This window comes from Oncorhynchus mykiss, chromosome 5 (assembly GCF_013265735.2).
Source record: "Oncorhynchus mykiss isolate Arlee chromosome 5, USDA_OmykA_1.1, whole genome shotgun sequence".
In the NCBI taxonomy this organism is placed as follows: domain Eukaryota; kingdom Metazoa; phylum Chordata; class Actinopteri; order Salmoniformes; family Salmonidae; genus Oncorhynchus; species Oncorhynchus mykiss.
In genome coordinates this window covers 58328574-58350232 of record NC_048569.1, presented here as the reverse complement: position 1 = coordinate 58350232, position 21659 = coordinate 58328574, and the positions used below count along the sequence as shown (strand labels likewise).

Genomic DNA, 21659 nt, shown 5'->3' with positions numbered 1-21659 from the left:
ATAGGCTACTGTGTGCTCCCCAGGCTGAGCTCCCAGTCGGGCTGGGACAAGAAAATTATCATTATCATACAATAATGCATTTTATCCGATTTTTTTCTAGTGAGTAAATCATTCTAGTCTAGGCTGTTAATTAACTGCATTGAATATGGCATTTCAATAACCATTTTGAATGCATGTTTCATTATGAAATACTAATAATTTAGCCTAGTCTTTTAGAGAGTTTAGGTCTACGGTCCAGAAGGGCACATTAGCAGGCCAGTCATAGTGCGTATTTTGTCAGGATGTATCGTGCGTTAACATACACTATCTGAAAATATGGCCTTCTCATACTGATATGCAAGTTTGTTGTGGATCATCATTCTCCCAATTCGTCCTATATCAGGCAAGTTTGCCGAGCGTTCTGCCTTTTCGCCTCGCGCTCCAGGAACCAATAATGTTTCTATTGAACAACTTTTTGATTGGTTGTTAATGTTTTATCGTCGGGGGGACAGGGGGATCACTCAGAAAATTATCCAAACGATAGCCATTGTTATCGTTCTCCACTCTTTTTGTAGTTATCGTTTAGTGTGATAGCTCCTGTTCACTTGAATTAGAGTTGTCTTTGATTTGTATTTATTTCAAATGTTTTTATAACACAAAAAGATAGCAATTTTTCCATTCACTATAATGGGGGATCCTGTCTTCTGCTAACAATGCCTGCAGTACCGCGATCGGTCTTGAACTTCCGTGGCTGCAATGAGAGGGGGCAGTTGTGCTGCCACATTATTAGTTAAAGCATGCGTTAGTAAATTCACTCTTGCTATCTACTCTGATTTCAGAGCACTCTGTCTGCACTCTGAGCCTAACCACCTCTAATGGTCAGAGTGGTGTTTTCTCACTTGTGTCTAGAAGTAGCTAGCAAGCTAGACAACTTTAGCCAGTTAGCTTAGGTGCCTGACTGCCATTGTAAGGTCAGAACGCTCGGATCAATAAGCTCTTAATTTACAAACGCCCAGAGCGTCCTCTGGCACTCCAGAGGGAATTTACGATCACACACGTCCTGATGCAAAAGGCAGCCTAATAATATTATGGTCTCCATGGCAATGCCACACAATGTGTCCAGTAATGCCAGGCTGACATGCTAATAGGCTAGAAGACATGCATGACTAAATATGCATATTTGTGTACTCTTATGCAGGGGCACAACTTTTATTATAAATGAGAATACAGTTGAAGTTGGAAGTTTACATACACTTAGGTTGGAGTCATTAAAACTTGTTTTTCAACCACTTCACAAATTTCTTGCTAACAAACTATAGTTTGGGCAAGTTGGTTAGGACATCTACTTTGTGCATGACAAGTAATTTTTCCAACAATTGTTTACAGACAGATTATTTCACTTATAACTAACTCACTGTATTACAATTCCAGTGGGTCAGAAGTTTACATACTAAGTTGACTGTGCCTTTAAACAGCTTGGAAAATTCCAGAAAATTATGTCATGGCTTTAGAAGCTTCTGATAAGGCTAATTGACATAATTTTAGTCAATTGGAGGTGTACCTGTGGATGTATTTCAAGGCCTACCTTCAAACTCAGTGAAATAAATCACTCTACACTATTATTCTGACATTTCACATTCTTAAAATAAAGTGGTGACCCTTACTGACCTAAGGCAGGGAATTCTTGCTAGGATTAAATGTCAGGAATTGTGAAAAACTGAGTTTAAATATATTTGGCTGAGTTGTATGTAAACTTCCAACTTCAACTATATAATATGTTTCTAAACACTTCTACATTAATGTGGACGCTATGGATAATCCTGAAATAATCGTGAATAATGACGAGTGAGAAAGTTAGGCGCACAAATATCATATCCCCCAAGACATGCTAACATCTAACCATTACAATAACAGGGGAAGTGAGCATTTTTTGGGGGTATGATATTTGTGCAGTAGCATCCACATTCATGTAGAAGTGTTTAGAGACATATTATATTCTTATTTACAATAAGTGACCACAAAATTACCCAAAAAGGGTCATATTAGATTGTGTAGAAATGCAGGAAATTAGCTTTAAATGCCCCCCAAAATTGACAGAGCTCCAGAGTTCCCCCAGACCCCACACCAGGTTGTGTCCCCCCCACTTCTAAAACCAAAGTTGCACCTCTGCTCCTATGTAACCAAACACTGTGCAACCTATGTTCACCCTCTGAATATGTTGGCCTGTTCAGTACTCCAACACATTATATACTGTACAGTACATTAGGAGTGTTCAGAACCATTCCCCTTTTCCACATTTTGTTACTTTACAGCTTTATTCTAAAATGGATCTAACAATTTTTTAAAACTCAATCTACACAAAATACCCCATAATGACAGCAAAAACTTTTAAAAATAAAAAGTATTCAGACTCTTTGCTATGAGACTTGAAATTGAGCTCAAGTGCATCCTGTTTCCATTGATCATCCTTGATGCTTCTACAACTTGATTGGAGTCCACCTGTGGTAAATTAAATTGGTTGGACATGATTTGGAAAGGCACACACCTGTCCATATAAGGTCCCACAGCTGACAGTGCATGTCAAAGCAAAAACCAAGCCACGAGGTCAAAGGAATTGTCAGTAGAACTCTGAGACTGTGTCAAGGCACAGATCTGAGGAAGGGTAACATAACATTTCTGCAGCATTGAAGGTCCAGAAGAACACAGTGGCCTCCAACATTCTTAAATGGAATAAGTTTGGAACCAATAAGACTCTTCCTAGAGATGGCCGCCCGGCCAAACTGAACAATCGGGGGGAGAAGGCCCTTGGTCACGGAGGTAACCAAGAACCCGATGGTCACTCTGACAGAGCTCCAGAGTTCCTCTGTGGAGATGGGAGAACCTTCCAGAAGTCCAACCTTCTCTGCAGCACTCCACCAATCAGGCTTTCATGGTAGAGTGGTCAGACAGAAGCCACTCCTCAGTAAAAGGCACAAAACAGCCCGCTTGGAGTTTGCCAAAAGCACCAGAAGGACTCTCAGACAATGAGAAACAAGATTCTCTGGTCTGATGAAACCAAGATTGAACTCTTTGGCATGAATGCCAAGCGTCACGTCTGGAGGAGACCTGGCACCATCCCTACAGTGAAGCATGGTGGTGGCAGCATAATGCTGTGGGGATATTTATCAGTGGCAGGGACTGAGAGACTAGTCAGGATTGAGGGAAAGATGAACAAAGCAAATTACAGAGAGATCCTTGGTGAAAACTTGCTCCAGAGCACTCAAGACCTCAGACTGGGGCGAAGGTTCACCTTCCAACAGGACCCTAATCACACAGCCAAGACAACGCAGTAGTGGCTTCGGGACAAGTTTCTGAATGTCCTTGAGTGGCCCAGCCAGTGCCCGGAATTGATCCCGATCTAACGTCTCTGGAGAGACCTGAAAATATCCGTGCAGCGATGCTCCCCATCCAACATGACAGAGCTTGAGAGGATCTACATAGAAGAATGGGACAAACTCCCAAAATACAGCTGTGACAAGCTTGTAGCATCATACCAAAGAAGACTCGAGGCTGCGAAAGGTGCTTCAACAAATTACTGACTAAAGGGTCTTAATACTTATGGGTGCCTGCTATCTCTATCTAGAGTGGTGCAGCAGTCCTAGGCACTGCATCTCAGTGCAAGTGGCGTCACTACAGTCCATAGTTCGAATCCAGGCTGTATCACATCCGGCCGTGATTGGGAGTCGCATAGGGCGGTGCACAATTGGCCCAGCGTCATCCGGGTTTGGCCGGGGTAGGCCGTCATTGTAAATAAGAGCTTGTTCTTAAGTGTCTTGCCTAGTTAAATAAAAACAAAATCTAGAAGGGGGCGCTGAGTATGAGAGTGGATGTATGAATGTTTGTCCTTTATTTTACTGATCAGTATCAGAATCCATATTTCATCAACGTGCATACTTTCATCATTTCACCCTGATACATTATTCTTAAGTATTTGCATGAATGTGAGATGAAATGTCATTATGTCGTGCTATCATTTGTTCTCTCTTTGTTGCCTCTCTCTCTTCCCTCATCACAGGTGACGAACTGCACCTGTGACCAGTGGGAATGGTATATAGTGGAGTGCTATGGGGTGGGGCTTCAAGTCTCCTGGTTCAAGGCCTGGGAGAACATGAGTGAAGGTGTCTCTGTGAGGAGGCCTTCTTAATGCCACTTGTACCATGTGTTTGTTATTTTCATCCTGAGGGCCATGTATTTGTAATAAATATCCCTTAACTTTGCATCCGACAAAGTCATCCTGCGATTCCTTTCATAGATATGGCCTGTCTGTGACAATTTTCTATGAATACCCTCTTCATAATGCATTCTAAGTGCATTTATAATACCTTATGAGCTATCCATAATAATGCACAACTCATGAACATCTTTGATTACATTTATAGAGCATTATGACCAAGGCTGTATAACGCCTTATAAAGCAAATAAATATTGTATTATGTAACAGAATTTGAGCAGGATGAATGCTTTACATCAATTCCTATTTGGCAGTAGGGTCAAAATAAATACATTGCATGGCCATTTTAATGCCTGTTCAGGAGCCATTCAGGAGCGCTGTTGTCACTCACCTAGGAAAGTGTTGGCGATAAACTCTGAGACTTGGTTTCCTGACCGGCTGGTTTCTGACAACTGGGTGAGCTCTCTGTTCAGCATCCTTTTGAACTGGGGGACAAGATCAGACACCAGGCATCAGTGACACAAGTTCATACATGGACATACTGTACAGTGTGGAAAGTAGAAAATGCCTCAGTAGAACAAGTGTACCCGCATTAGAGTTCTTCACACACTTTAATGTGGATGACTGACTTATCTCTTTTTGCATAAACAATTTGTGAAATTATAAATTAATAAAACAAAATGAGAGTTCAAAATGGCCCCAAAAATATTTTTACATGATGTTTGGTGTGACTTTTTTACACCACACATTAAAGTGTCAGGAGTAACTAACAAGTAAATCAAATGACAGTAGTGATTTCCTTGATCACATCAAAATAAATGTGTGATATCAATAGACTAATAGTAATCAAGTAATACACAATTATTTTAATAAGACCATAAAATGAATCATTAACTTCTATCATGACACAACCTCATACAAACCCCAAGTCTATTTCAGTGCATCACACATTTAGTTGTCGTTGTTGTTTATTTCATACTAAACACATGCACAGCAAATATTGCACCATGTTTAGCTGAATTAGCTCTGTTGGTATTTTCCATATGCAGGGACACAGTCGTTCCATGAATGGGGATAAATGGAAAAACCAGGGAAGTATAGCCATATCACTAGCAGACAGTGCAGCACACAGTTCAGACAGAAAGAAGTGGAACATTATTTTTCAAACAGAGCGGTGTGGTTGCCATGGTGAATCATGGTACACAGAGGCAGCAGTGCTCAAGGAGTGGTTCATTGAGAGTGAGCGCAGGGCATTTGGGAAGGGAGGGTAGGGCACAACGTCTTCAGCTGGGCTCAGCCCGTTATGTAATCACGTGGGTACGAGATGGCGGAGCGCACAACGCCAGCCATACAAACCACCATATGGTCTTCTTAGGGCTGCAATCCCGTTAACGGGATTGATATGACAACAGCCAGTGAAAGTGCAGAGCGCCAAATTCAAACAACAGAAATCTCATAATTAAAATTCCTCACACATACATGTATCGTATACCATTTAAAGGTAATCTTGTTGTTAATCGCACCAAAGTGTTCAATTTCAAATAGGCTTTACAGCAAAAACACCACAAACGATTATGTTAGGTCAGAGCCAAGCCACAGAAAAACACAGCCCTTTTTCCAGCCAAAGAGAGGAGTCACAAAAAGCAAAAATAGAGATAAAATGAATCACTAACCTTTGATGATCTTCATCAGATGACACTCATAGGAGTTCATGTTACAAGATACATGTATGTTTTGTTCGATAAAGTGCATATTTATATAAAATAATCTCAGTATACATTGGCGCGTTATGTTCACTAGTTCCAAAAACATCCGGTGATATTGCAGAGAGCCACATCATTTTACAGAAATACTCATTATAAATGTCGATGAAAATACAATTGTTAGACATGGAAATATAGATACACTTCTCCTTAATGCAACCGCTGTATCAGATTACAAAATAGCGTTACGGAAAAAGCAAACCATGCAATAATCTGAGTACAGCTTTCAGACAACAAAGCAGCCAAAAAGATATCCGCCATATTGTGTAGTCAACACTAGTCATAAATAGCATTATAAATATTCACTTACCTTTAATGATCTTCATTCGAACGCACTCCCAGGAATTCCAGTTCCACATTAAACGTTTGATTTGTTCAATAATGTCCATAATTTTTGTCCAAAGAGCTACTTTTGTTAGCACGTTTGGTAAACAAATCCAAAGTCATAAAGCGCGTTCCCTAGTTGCAGATGAAATGTCAAAAAGTTCCGTTACTGTCCGTAGAAACATGTCAAACGATGTATGGAATCAATCTTTAGGATGTTTAACATAAAACTTAAATAATATTCCAACCGGAGAATTCCTTTGTCTTCAGAAAAGCAAAGGAACGCAGCTACCTCTCATGTGAAATGCGCCTGACCAGCGCGTGACTGCTGGCAGACCTCTGACTCAATCCTCTCTCATTCGGTCCCACTTCACAGTAGAATCCTCAAACAAGTTTCTAAAGATGGTTGACATCTAGTGGAAGCCTTAGGAAGTGCAACATAACCAATATCCCACTGCGTATTCAATAGGGGCTGGGTTGAAAATCGACCAGCATCAGATTTCCCACTTTCTGTTTGGATTTCTTCTCAGGTTTTTGCCTGCCATATGAGTTCTGTTATACTCACAGACATTAATTCAAACAGATTTAGAAACAGAGTGTTTTCTATCCAATACTAATAATAATATGCATATATCGCAACTGGGACTGAGGAACAGGCAGTTTACTCTGGGCACCTTTCATCCAAGCTACTCAATACTGCCCCTGCAGCCATAAGAAGTTAAAGGAGACGGTGCATGTACACACACACACTGAGACATACAGGACGAAAAGTGTAGTGTACTCAAAGGGAAACAGGCATGTGTGTACACACAGAGGTGTACACACACAATATGTGATAACTTGTCTAGACAATAATAGGCAGTTTTATACACTACGTAGCCAAAAGTATGTGGACACTCATTCAAATTAGTGGATTCGGCTATTTGTTATGGTGTATAAAATTGAGCACACAGCCATGCAATTTCCACGGACAAACATTGGCAGTAGAATGGCCCGTACTGAAAAGCTCAGTGACTTTCAACGTGGCACCGTCATAGGATGCCACATTTCCAACAAGTCAGTTTGTCAAATTCCTGGTTTGTTAGGAGCTTTATGAAATGGGTTTCCGTGGCCGAGCAGCCGCACACAAGCCAAAGCTCGCCACGCGTAATGCCAAGCGTCGACTGGAGTGTAAAGCTCTCTGCCATTGAACTCTGGAGCAGTAGAAACGGGTTCTCTGGAGTGATGAATCACTCTTCACCATCTGGCAGTCCAACGGACGACCCTGGATTTGGCGGATGCCAGGAGAACGCTACCTGCCCCAATAAATAGTGCCAACTGTAAAGTTTGGTGGATGGTCTGGGGCTGTTTTTCATGGTTCGGGCTAGGCCCCTTAGTTCCAGTGAAGGGAAATCTTAACGCTGCAGCATAGAATGGCATTCTAGATTATTCTGTGCTTCCAACTTTGTGGCATCAGTTTGGGGAAGGCCCTTTCCTGTTTCAGCATGACAATGCCCCTATACACAAAGTGAGGACCATACAGAAATGATTTGTCGAGATCGGTCTGGAAGAACTTGACTGGCCTGCACAGAGCCCTGAACCCATGTTTGTCGAGATCGGTCTGGAAGCACTTGACTGGCCTGCACAGAGCCCTGAACCCATGTTTGTCGAGATCGGTCTGGAAGAACTTGACTGGCCTGCACAGAGCCCTGACCCCATGTTTGTCGAGATCAGTGTAGAAGAACTTGACTGGCCTGCACAGAGCTCTGATCCCATCGAACACGTGTGGGATGAATTGGAACGCCGACTGCGAGCTAGGCCTAATCGCCTGACATCAATACCTGACCTCACTAATGCTCTTGTGGCTGAATGAAAGTCCACACAGCAATGGTCCAACATCTAGTGGAAAGCCTTCCCAGAAGAGTGGAGGCTGTTATAGCAGCAAAGGGGGGACCAACTCCATATGAATACCCATGATTTTGGAATGAGATGTTCAACGAGCAGGTGTCCACATACTTTTGTAGTGTACCATCTCACTGACATAATATGCTAAAACACAGATACAACCAAAAACATACTGTTCTACAGTGCACCAAAGCACACTTATCGTTATGCAGACCCATTAAGAAGTTTGCAATGCAATAACAGAAAATGAAATTCTGACACCCTTACACCTTGAGCCCAAACACATTCCCGTGCACTCACCTGTATGAGTGTCCAAGACACAGAGAACAAAGTGACTTCGGCCAACCAAGTGGACACATGTTAAATCAAAAACAAAGACGAGTGAGCAGTAAAAACCAACTCAGATGAATAAAATCCAGTAGCAGATTCTATGGGTCTACAGTTCTGTCACAACCTGACAGTCCGTAGGTCCGAGATTGAAAGAGGGGAAAAGATCTAACAGTCGTCAGCCAAAGACGAGGTGTGCCCGTAGCCCTGAGCTGAGTAAGGAGGACAGAGGGCACAGAGGGGACATGGGGGACGGGCGATGCAGAGCAAGTGGACAGACAGTCCAGCTAGGTGCAGGACACCAGAGCGCATGGCTGACTGCTGCTCCTTCATCCACCATCCCACTCTCAATGTAAATACAGAGACCGAGGGGAAGGAGTGAGAGAGGGAGGGAGGGATGGGGAGAGTATGAGCGAGGAAAGTCTCTCCCTCCCTGTGTGTATCTCCCCTTGAACTACCTACATGTGGGATGCCCCCTAGCCAATCAGCTACACAGGCTGGAGGGATGCGAGGGATATGATTGGTTGTGGGTGTAAAGGGGAGGGGAGTGTGAGAGGTGGAGGCTGAGAGAGAGAGGGGGGATACATAATGCATCCAGGAGGAGTGGAGTGGAAAGAAGGGATGGGAATCCATGCGACTGGTTAACTCCTTCAATGGGAAGGATGGGCTCCATTCATGTGTTGGTGTGTGTTTGTGTCTGAATGGGAGGGTGTGTGCATCAGCCCAATGCTCTTTGTATGCCCAAATATTAAGCAGAGGGAGAATGCAACAGCAGTTCAACTGCCTACATCTGTAAAAATGTAAATACTGCAATGCAACAAGAACCGACCTGCTTGGTGGAGGGTCCAAATAATGGACATATCTGTGAAGTGGTCATATCTGTGAATCTGTGGTTGCCATGGCGCTGTGATGTCGCATACGCAGAAAGCTCTGTAAATATTGAACATATTTTAATAGTTGTAGGTGCTTCTGGACAGAATTTTAGATAAAATATTTTTTTGTTGTTAGGTAATTAAGTTTTGATACACTGAACCAGAATATAAATGCAACATCTAAGTGTTGGTCCCATGTTTCATGAGCTGAAATAAAATATCCCAGAAATGTTCCATATGCACAAAAAGCTTATTTCTCAAAAATGTTGTGCACAAATTTGTTTACATCCCTGTTAGTGAGCATACCTCCTTTCCAAGATAATCCATTCACCTGACAGGTGTGGCATATCAAGAAGCTGATTAAACAGCATGATCATTAGAAAGGTGCACCTTGTGCTGGGGACTATAAAAAGGCCACTCTAAATTGTGCAATTTTGGCACACAATGCCACAGTCTCAAGTTTTGAAGGAGCGTGCAATTGGCATGCTGATGGCCAGAGAATGTAATGTTAATTTCTCTACTATAAGCTGCCTCCAACGTCATTTTAGAGAATTTGGCGGTACATCCATCCAGCCTCACAACTGCAGACCATGTGTATGTCGTTGTGTGGACGAGCGGATTGCTGATGTCCACGGATGCCCCAAGGTGGCGGTGGGGTTGTGGTATGGGCAGGCATAAGCTACGGGTAACGAACACAATTGCATTTTATCGATGGCAATTTTAATGCACAGAGATACCGTGACAAAATCCTGAGGCCCATTGTCGTGCCATTCATCCACTACCATCACCTCATGTTTCAGCATGATAATGCACGGTCGGCTCCATGTCACAAGGATCTGTACACAATTCCTGGGAGCTGAACATTCCCCAGTTCTTCCATGGCCTGCGTATTCACCATACATGTCACCCATTGTGCATGTTAGGGATGCTCTGGATGGACCTGAACGATGGCGTGTTCCAGTTCCTGCCAATATCCAGCAACTTCGCACAGCCATTGAAGAGGAGTCGAAAAACATTCCACAGGCCACAATCAACAGCCTGATCAACTCTATGCGAAGGAGATGTGTCGCACAGCCTCGAGTCTTAGGTATGACGATACCTAAGCTTGGCACACCTGTATTTGGGGAGTTTCTCCAATTCTTCTCTGCAGATCCTCTCAAGCTCTGTCAGGTTGGATGGGGAGCGTCACTGCACAGCTATTTTCAGGTCTATACTGAGATGTTAGATCGGGTTCAAGTTCGGGCTCTGGCTGGGCCACTCAAGGACATTCAGAGACTTGTCCCAAAGCCACTCCAGTGTTGTCTTGGCTGTGTGCTTAGGGTCGTTGTCCTGTTAGAAGGTGAACCTTCGCCCCAGTCAGAGCTTTGGAGCAGGTTTTCATCAAGGATATCTCAGTACTTTGCTCCGTTCATCTTTTCCTCCATCCTGACTAGTCTCCCAGTCCCTGCCACGGAAAAACATCCCCACAGCAAGATGCTGCCACCACCATGATTCACTGTAGGGATGGTGCCAGGTTTCCTCCAGACATGACGCTTGGCATTCAGGCCAAAGAGTTCAATCTTGGTTTCATCAGACCAGATAATCTTGTTTTTCATGGTCTGAGTCCTTTAGGTGCCTTTTGGCTCCAAGAGGGCTGTGATGTGCCTTTTACTGAGGAGTGGCTTCCGTTTCGCCACTCTACCATAAAAGTCTGATTGGTGTAGTGCTGCAGAGATGGTTGTCCTTCTGGAGGGTTCTCCCATCTCCACAGAAGAAATCTGGAGCTCTGTCAGAGTGACCATCGGGCTCTTGGTCACCTCCCTGAGCTCAGTTTGGCTATGGGGACAGCTCTAGGAAGAGTATTGGTGGTTCCAAACTTCTTCCATTTAAAAATGGAGGCCACTGTGTTCTTGAGGACCTTCAATGCTTCAGAAATGTTTTGGTACCATTCCCAAGATCTCTGCTTCGACACAATCCTGTCTCGGAGCTGCTAGGACAATTCCTTCGACCTCATGGCTTGATTTTTGCTCTGACATGCACTGTCAACTGTGGGACCTCAAGTTGTAGAACATCTCAAGGATGATCAATGGAAACAGGATGCACCTGAGCTCAATTTCGATTCTCATAGCAAAGGGTTTGAATACCTTTATTTTTAATATATTTGCAAAAATTCTAAAGACCTGTTTTCGCTTTGTCATTATGGTGTATTGTGTGTAGATTGATGAGGAAAAATAATAGTTCCATCCAACTAATGTAACAAAATGTGGAAAAAGTCAAGGGGTCTGAATACTTTACGAATGCACTGTATACTGTGCCATTTTCAAAAGCTATTGAGATGGCATAGCGAACAAAAGCATCATATCACTTCAATCAACCACTGTCCTGATGCATCAAGGAAAGCAGCATATGCTACACCAGGAACTCAATTCTCCAATCTAATATACTGTACAGGTAAAGAATAACATCACTTTGTAAATCTTAAACATAAGACATGTGATCGACATGAACACATGGCAATGAGATACTTATGAGGGAGATGAAAGGTGCTGTGGCAATGGTATTCAAAGTTGGGTTCGCGACCTTAAGTGGGTTCACGGGGGAAGTGCAGTGGGGTCACGTTATTGTATGGGGTAATATACAAATGTTTTTGAGAAAGATAATTTGAGAAAAAATAAAATAATTATTGAGTAAAAATGTATTTATTGGTTTATTTCCATTTTGACAAGAGATTCAAATGCAATGAATTGAAGGTTATTTGTTGATGTAAAAATCTAAATTGACCAATTTTACGGTTGTGTCATCAGATTTGGGGTGGGGTGGGTTCACGAGAAATTCTTGGGGGAAAAAAATGGGGTCCCTGCTGAAAAAGTTTGAATACCACTGCTTTAAAGCAATCATTCCCAGGTTGTTACTGTAGATGAGGCTCAGTTCAAATGCAACACAGCTCACCTTGTTGGAAGCCATCTCGCTGACTGAGTGACGGGTCTGCAGGGTCTCCAGCTGGTCCAGACACCAGTCCAGCTCCTCCAGTGTCTCTATGGCCAGCTTCTGGTAGGGCTCCTCTGAGGGGGTCAAAGGTCATTATGCTGTTAAAGCCCTGAGAGAGACCACCAGAGACCACCCCATCCAGGCCCTAGTCTAGACTGAGCCCCAGATCCTTTGGTTCATGTCCAAACCCTCAAACAAGGGGGGGGGGGGGGGGGTGCAAAGACATCTATATCGTCCGCTAATACAGGACTAGTGAAGGTCCAGTGAGGTACTTTTGTTAATTTTTTGTAAACTAAATGTATTGTATTTCAGTGTTTACCAGCATTTGTAATTAGAGTCTGATAATTATCTGTAGAAAACAGTTAATCTGATAATACCTGCTTCATATAGCTTATGTTTTACAGTTTCTTGAAATACAGCACTTTGCAAATCCAAATTATTTCTATGTGGAAACTGAAATGGTATATTCGTTCCTTTTCCATTTTAGTAGACACTCTTATCCAGAGCAATTTACAGTAGTGAGTGCATACATTTTCATACTTTTTCGTATTGGTCCCCCCGTGGGAATCGAACCCCAAACCCTACTGTTCCAAGCGCCATGCTCTACCAACTGAGCCACATCATCACAAACCACTTGATGCCTCAATGTACTCAATTACTGTATTGTACATTGTTTTTCATCATGGTGAGGGAAAGTCTACAGGTACAAACCTAGATGACCAGCATATGTACAATACAGTAATGCAATTAATACTGAACAAAAAGGGATTGTTTTCCATGTTATTTGATCAAGAAATGTAATTTGATGTGGATGTTTTGGGTCATTTCCCATAACTTTGCATCTTTTGATGTAATGGTTTGAGGACAGGGTTTTGTTCTTTCTGGATTCCATTAGAATGATGATCACAGAGAAAAGGACAGGGCAACAACTCTTACAATTTTAACTGTTGACCCCTACAAGATACCTTTCTTAATTATCTTAAAAACATGTTTTGCCCGCTACAGACGTCTATATCGGTCCGCTAATACAGGAGTAGTAAATGCCCAGTGTACTACTGATGTGAAAAAAACATTTACTTCAAATGTTAATATTTTTTTTTATTCATCAGATTTTTCAGGGGGTGCTGCAGCACCCTTAGCACCCCTACTTCCCACGGCTATGATCACTTTCTCTTTATTTTACCCTAGTCCCACAGACTGAGGCCCTGACCCCTGTGTTCAGTTATCTGGCATCAGACTGTAAGGCTCTATCTCAAACCAGAGACTATACAATTCATTGTCTAGACATCTATTGCATATTTTCTCTGGTTTGTTATCAGTGAAAACTAATTCTCAAACCATGGCAGCTTCAAATACGACAAATGTCCTCCTGAGTACTTGTATCGAGCTATGACATTTTGGATAGCCCCCCCCCCCCAAAAGGATGGATATAGAGACAGATATTTTATTCTGTATGTCTCTTTACATCTTTTCATTCTCACTGCACTGCCCTTACCAACGTAAAGCTGACAGATACGCAATACTTGCAATTAAGGCAGTAACATCAAAACAATCTTACGGTTAGATCGTAGGGCAAGCTGTATTTTCAGTTCTTGTGAACTTACTATTTTCACAGAGTGCAGCAGACACTAGGGAACAACAAAACCAATTGTTGTGAAGTAATGTAAGAGGTAAAATCAGATGCATAACCTACTGACCTGGTATGCTTGGATTGGTATGAGTAGGCATTGAGGGAGTGTTGCTGCCTGACGGCCGCCTGTTGGGCCGATCCTGCAGATGAGTTATGACGGCAAAGTTGCTTCTGACTGTTCGGAGACTGGCGAGCACCTAAAGAGAGGGGGGGAGACTGATTTAGTGGTATGATGCATTATGTCCATGATATTCTACGCACAATATCCGGATTTCCTAAAACATAAGATTTCATTTGCGTTTTTTTCGATTTTTAATGGGAGCTATGTCTGTCCCAAGACAATCAAATGAAAATCAGAATGTTACGGTTTTGTAATTTTGATGCCAACATTGAGGGTAGTTGATCAAACTCTGCCTATGGCTCTGTAGCCTGATGCCAGATCTGTTTGGGCTGTATAGCCTGCACCTATCGTGACAATGGCCAGTTGGCTATACTGCACAAAAAGTACTGGGACCAGGCTAATGGCTCTGTCTTTGGCATGTGCAGGTCGTACATAATTGTACATTTTAGTAATTTACCAGACGCTCTTATCCGAAGCGACTTACAGGAGAAATTAGGGTTATGTGCCTTGCTCAAGGGCACATCGACAGCTTTTTCACCTAGTCAGCTTGGGGATTCAAACCAGCAACCTTTCCGTTACTGGCCCAACACTCTTTACCGCTAGGCTACCTGCCGCCACTCAGGTATTATACACCTATCACACACGTGAGCTCTAGTGAAACACTGAAATGCACAGGGGTACAAAACATCCCTAAACACCTGTCTCAGGGACTTTGTGTGCCTTCATGTTGCAACTCAAGACTGCTCCGAGTTCAAAATGTCACCCCTTGAAGATTTTACATCTGTCCGGCTCTGCTTACGACGCATGTCAATATTGGACTCCTCACTTGTTTTGTAACCCTAGTTGAGTTGTGACACACAATGACACGCACTACGTGCAGACGGGTTATTGCAGCAAAAGCCGCTGGTCTGGGTTGGAAGAGTATCGCTGGCACACAGATGTCGTCACAGTGTGTTCAGACCTTTGAAATGTTTGAATCCTTCCCGACTGTAATGTGCTTTGTGGATTCAAATAAAGTATTTCATGTGTGTGTGTTTGTGTGTAATGAATGGCGCCCTACCACTTAAAACACCACCAAGACAGCACTGTGCATCATATGATTTTCCACGCAAGAAGTACATAAAGGCTGGCTCACTGTACTGCACACAATATTACCATGCACTTAAAGCGAAAACGCATGAACATAGCACTGACCTGTGCAAATGGTGTCACAATCATGTCTTCTCCATGTCTAAACGGACAGAAGAAAACAAAAACACTGGGTTAGATACTACATCTTCAACAAATAGGTGAAGAACAGAATATCACCATCTGGTACGCTCTGAGTGTTAAGCAATGGGCGTCCTAGATGCAGCCTGAACACCCATATACTGTATCCTGTATCAGTTAACACATTGGACACATGGAGAGGAAACAAGTGACATGCACACAACTGACTGTGAGAACTGTGGGAAAAATCCTTTGAAATTGTGCTTTATATATTATCATGGACATAATGTGTGGTCTTGTGGTCGAGCCTTTCTGTTAAGATTGTAGGCCTCAGGCTATCCATGCAGCACCAAAACAGCAGCAGGCTCAACTCAGATGCAAGGCCTGTGGGGTTTTTCTTTTGGGATGGTTCGGGAGGAAAAGGGGGTGAGGGATGCGTGCATGTGTGTGTGTATGGGCTGGGGGGGTTAAAGGTTATGTGTTGGGGCAGGAGGTGGGTGGGGGTGTGTGGAGGGGTTAAGGGGTTTGTGAGGGCAGGAAGTGTCTGAAACCTAAAAACGCAGTGGGTCCTTAAAGGGGAAGTTCAATAGAAAAAATGTGTCACACGCATCTCTCACCGCGGCAGCCAACCGACTTCCCAGTGCTTCAAGCCCTCTTCCCTTTAAATACATAGAGCGAGAGTCCAGTGACTAAGCTAGACTTGACATGGGTAAACAGACTGTGACATGGCCTCCGATCTCCAGAAACAAACATCAACAATATGAGACAGGAAGGTTACGTTTTTAGGGACCTCTGTGGGAATCATAGTTGAAGGGTTAGCTATGACAGTATAAATATAAGAGAGTAGACATGTATTGGTTAGTGAAACATCAAGGTTGGGGGGGGGGGGGGGGAGCAACAACGGCAAAAAGAGAGACAGAAAGGTCAGAAAAAACTATTCAGAAAGAGCGCGAGAGCGAGAGCGAGAGCGAGAGCGAGAGAGAGAGAGAGAGAGAGAAGTCCCTGGAGAAGGGGTAAGGTTAGGAGGGTCATGCATCACTTTGGTCCAATGGTACTTACAGCTCACTGGCCATGGAGGAGTTGCGGGACATGGCTTTTGGTGAGAGGTCGAAGTCGGAGTCGGAGCGGTAGAGGAAGGACTCGCGGCGCTGGCTGTGGGGGTAGTTGGCCTGCAGGACCAGGCCGGAGCTGGGGCTGGCCTGGGGGTCCAGAGGGCTGCGTCCCACCGGCAGCCCATTCTCCACATCAAAACTTAGGGTGAGAGATGAGAAAGAGAAGGGAAGATTCATGTGAATAGGTGTCTGGAGCAGCGGAGCAGGAAGACAAGATGTCATTGTCCCTTCCTTTATTCTGTCCAGTGTGATGACAGAGGTATGGAAGTCTGACAAAATGTGTGAATCTTCAATCCGAAATCATCATTGTAGTTATCGTCGTCAAAAACACCACTGACCAATCTCTGCCTGCCTCATAGCTAATACACAGTATATTGAGAATAGAAAAGAGCTGACCTAGTGATAGCAGGCCTAGAGCAGCAGCCATTCCCTACAACCCCCACACCATTTATTTGAACATAATCACGCTAGTGTCAGCACTGACTTCACCACGTACGTCAGCAGAGTGCCAAAGTCTTCCGCCTCTGTCAGGGTCCTGGGTGGCACTAAAACAAATGGCGCCGCTGGCACCTCTCCACCTCTGCAGCCAGACCCTGACCCCAAAATGTCAGGGTGATCAGTCCATAGTCATCCAATCTCATAATAGGGCTGACTGTTTGATGGGACAGTGGAACTCCTCTCTCTCCTTTTCATGTTTTGAGAATGCAATTAGACGTTCAGTTAGGAGATCGGAGGGGGAGAACGGCAAGTGGGAGATACAGCGGGAATGCTGGATGTGGGGATTGAACCAAAGTCTCTGGAAGGAAGTAATCTAAGCTACAGTATGTGTCAAGAGCCGGAATTGTTACCAATCAACCACAGGCTCTGCATGAGCAAAGTATATCCAATACAACAGGGACTTTACAGATACCGCAGTCGGCAGGTGAATGCTTACAAAGTTCTAATACTACAATAACCTCCTCCTTTAGGCTCTTTGGTAGGAATACGTGACCGTGCGTCTGACCTGTGTGACTCTCCTTTGTCCAATCCAACTCCAGAAGCGGAGTTTGATCCAGGGGGCGGTGCCACGGTATACAGGCGGCAGCTGCAAGGTCAGGCTGAGGTGGAGTTGGAGAGAGTGGTTCTAAGAATAGCCCTCTGTCATTGATGGAGGTACATGCGAGAGGGCTATACATAGCCTTAAACATACGGCATGCCCCCCCCCCCTGGCTGGAGTCTCATATAATTACGTTAGGCTGAAACCCTCACCCAATACGGTACATACCCTTTCAATCGACTTCAAGTTCAACACATAGCGAATAGAAAGTGCTGCAGATTTTTTTGTTGTCATGATTTCCACAAACAAGTTATTATTTGCCAGCACTGTGTGGTGTGCGAATTTCTTTTGAGTAAAACTATTTCTGAATGTCTCTGAGGCACCTGCAACAACCACCTGTGGATGTACGAGTGCATTTCACTCCTCTCACAACAGCAGTCAAACCTGCATGCCTCGGTATGGGGTGTGTTGTGTTGTGACGTATGCACCCTAAATACATCGAGGCTCCGTATTTTGCCTAAATTAACATTTAAAAACAAACCTGCACCATACTCGGGCAGTGACTGACATCATTAATCAGAAACAATGAGAGGGAGAGCAACAGAAAGAGAGAGTGAAAGATAGGTTTGCATTTCGACGGCTCAATGCAGCGTTTTAACAAGCTCCACCTGATTGGTGAGGAGGTGCCACGGGGGAGGAGCTGCAGTATAAAAGCATCAGTGCCAGGGCTTGCCTTATTACCCAACCTCTCCTCCTCCCTTTCCTCCCTGACTGGTGGGGAGAGCCCCAGGGGGAGGGGCTTGCCTTATTACCCCACCTCTCCTCCTCCCTTCCCTCCCTTTTTCTCACCCTTCCCTTCATCTAATTTTCAAAGATGCGTCCGTCCCCTCGGAGCGATTTGGGCCATCTCTGAGGGTGGGGCCAATGGCATCAGCAGCTATGAATAGCTCTATCCAAAATAACTGAATTAACCCCCAAAAACACTCACACGTGAAACAAAACTCGCCCATTAGAACTGAAATCCACGTCATTCACATGAAATGTTAATGTTTGAGTAAACTATCAGAGCCTGAGGCTTGGAGATATCAGAGTACACTTATGGACTGTGGCGATCTCCTTCCCAGCTGCAGGCGGCTTTTCTTCTCAACAACGTTCCCACTCACTTCTATTTCCAGAAGCAATACAGTGCGGTAGATGAAGGCGCATATTTTCCCAAGAAAACCACCTGGGCAAAGTTCAAGAAATGCCACTAGGAAAAACCTGGGATTATCAGACTGAGTGGGAGGACAAGTGTCCATAAACAGTGGTATTCATACTGTTAGTTCCCTCTACTGGGCTCCCGAGTGGCGCAGCGGTCTAAGGCACTGCATCTCAGCTCTAGAGGCATCACTGCAGACCCTGGTTCGATCCCGGGCTGTATCACAACCAGCTGTGATCGGGAGTGACATAAGGCGGTGCACAATTGTCAGGGGAGGGTTTGGCTGGGGTAGGCCATCATTGTAAAAAAAAAAAAAAAAAGGTTCTTAACTGACTTGCCTAGTTAAATAAAGGTTAAATAAAAAATACAGGAAACAGAATGGGCTTCTGAGTGTCAGGTAGCACCATCTACTGGAGACAGAAATATAACTCATCACTGTGCCAGTCAGTGCATGTTCCCCAGCACACCAGTGTCTCTATAATTCGACCACTGTTTAAAGTACATGCATCTTAAATGTCAGCCAGAGAACAGGTAAGATGAAGTTTTTGCCTCAATGTGGATTGGGTGGTAGCCTAGAGGTTAAGAGGTTGGGCAAGTAACTGAAAGGTTGCTGGTTCGAATCCACAAGCTAACTAGGTGAAATCTGCCCTTGAGCAAGGTACTTAACCCTAATTGCTCTGGATAAGTGTGTTTGCTACTGTAAATTTGTATAACATGTAAATGACCCAAAAAAGTATAATAAAAAATCTGATGTTACACAGACACTACACTCAACATGGAGGATATGTATCATGTATCACACAAGCATTAAACCAATTGTGCCATTCCACTGAATAAACCTTCGAATCAATCATCTTTTATTATGGTGATGTTCTAGTCGATAGTGACCTTGGTGTTGTCATTGTTCTCAGGCTCTGACGTCAATCAGTGTCTCCTCTCCCTTCTCTTTGAGTCTGGACTACCGTCAGAACTCGTGGGAGACAGGCCTCCCTGTATCCCACTGTGGCACGCACCCTTCTGGGGTGTCTCCCGAGGAGACCACTGGCACATATACACACGCACACACACAAACATTTGGTGCAGACTAATCACTAAATGACTATCTTATACTGAACCGGAACGGTGATATCGAAACGTCATCTGATCTCCACAAACACAAAGATAATCCTCCATGTTTTCTTTCCTCTTCAAATGTGGGAAAAAGAGCAAATCCATTAGTTCCTGGATAAAAGGATAAGCCCCCCTCATGATTCAAATTAAATCAAACTTTATTTGTCACATGCGCTGAATACAACAAGTGTTGACCTTACCTTGAAATTCTTACTTACAAGCCCTTAACCAACAGTGCAGTTCAAGAAAGAGTTAAGACAATGTATACCAAATAAACAAAAAAATAAGAAGAAGTAACACAATAAAATAACAATAACGAGGCTATATACAGGGGTTACAGGTTAGTCGAGGTAATTTGTACAAGGAGGTAGGGGTTACTAGTGACTAGTGATTCAGAGGAAACTCAAAGGAGCCTTCAGGTCTGTGTCATTCAGACAAAGGAAGAATGGACATTAAGGTCGTTCCCCAAATACCGCTTTTAGCTAATAAAAAGTCCAATCCCCTTTCTGTTTTCTTTCTGAGTGGCGTGAGAACCAGCTCCGGGGGCCTCGCCGACCTATGACAATCAAAGTGTGTGTGCTTGTCTCGGGGAAGTTCCCGCAGCCCTTACACGCCAGGAAAGAAGGAAGTGGAGGCAGAGAATGTTGGAAAACAGAGGAGTGGACCTTTTTTTGGTGTGTGTGTTCCTGGTGATGCGTAAGCTTTGTACTGGGGGGGGGGGGCACCTGGTTTGGGAAAGGGGGATGTTAGTGTTGCACCTCTCACCCCATTGTGCGCGACCTGACACCCGTAGCAAAACAACGCGGTGCACCACCAAAAACAAGAAAAAAATGATGCATTTGAAACTGCACATCTAAACACAGCTTACGTATGAAGACAGAGCACTGGCACAAAACTTACTTTTTATTTGAGGTCCCATGTGCCAGTCTAGAGTAAACAATTTCAACACTTCCTATTAAACCTATGTCAAACACTCAACTTTTGAACACAAACTCCATGGTTAACGTGTAAATGAGGCTATATAAACCTCTTTGCCCTGTATACTTTTGTACCGGGTCTAGCCAAAGGTCTTTTAGATAGGTTACTGACTATTCTTCTCTTATCTAGTCTAGCTTCTGGTGTTTATAAGTCATTTCTGGATACTGATAAACATGTTATACACGTTATTTATCATCTCAACAGCCGAACAAAATTTAACCCCACAACATAATACATTCACCGTGTATCAATTCATACAAGTTGACCAAAAGGGAAAAACGTTCTGTATCCAGCAACATAAGATACAGCCATGAGCATATGTTTTCTAAAAATAGCCCTTGAAGAGAAGTTGTTGCCCGAGAACAGACATGGAGTCATCAGAGAGCCGTCTGTGGATATTTATTTTCTCTCTGAGCGACTCTCCAAACACCACAACTTGACTCGCTGTCAACAGGGTAAGAGAGACCCAACTTAACTGGTAACAAGCAGTTCTGAAGTTCTGAACACAGACACGTTCCACCCTCCATAAACATGCACAATACTTCGGGACTTTAACTGGCTTGACCAAATGGATTAAGAATGATATGTTTTTTTAATAATAATCATCATTTTTTATAAACAGTGTAATCCATATAAGCAGATTAAGCTAATATGACAAATATGTGAGTTTATGACATTTAGCGGTTTAAAAAAGGGAATGTTTGGCCTGGTAAATTGGTGTGGCACAGCTGAACAAAAGTTGAATGTACCACTTGAGCCAATAAGATAATAGAACACATATCGTCTCACATACATCATAAATAAAGTGAAATGTTAAGAACTAAAGGAACTGAGAAACTTTTGGAAAGATCTCCAAAGCAAAGCCAAAAGATAGTCCTTCTTTGCTTTTGTTCACCGCCAACTGACTATACTGTTCCGCACTGTGGCTGAACTCTTACC

General features: G+C 43.5%; 1 protein-coding gene across 4 annotated transcripts in view; it reads right to left on the bottom strand.

Moving 5' to 3' along the window:
* LOC110524143 (cAMP-specific 3',5'-cyclic phosphodiesterase 4D) overlaps nt 1–21659 on the bottom strand; it is a 57759-nt gene that overhangs the window by 19858 nt on the left and 16242 nt on the right. For 2 of the 4 annotated variants that reach the window (XM_036977957.1, XM_036977958.1), the window contains exons 2-7: nt 16346–16537; nt 15904–15945; nt 15272–15308; nt 14024–14153; nt 12288–12400; nt 4581–4674 (exon numbers count right to left, since the gene is read on the bottom strand). In XM_036977957.1, the coding sequence (XP_036833852.1) occupies nt 4581–4674; nt 12288–12400; nt 14024–14153; nt 15272–15308; nt 15904–15945; nt 16346–16537 (608 nt within the window). Of the gene's footprint in view, nt 1–4580; nt 4675–9316; nt 9418–12287; nt 12401–14023; nt 14154–15271; nt 15309–15903; nt 15946–16345; nt 16538–21659 lie in introns of those variants that run through there. The other 2 variants (XM_021603511.2, XM_021603512.2) reach the window with 2 other exon arrangements.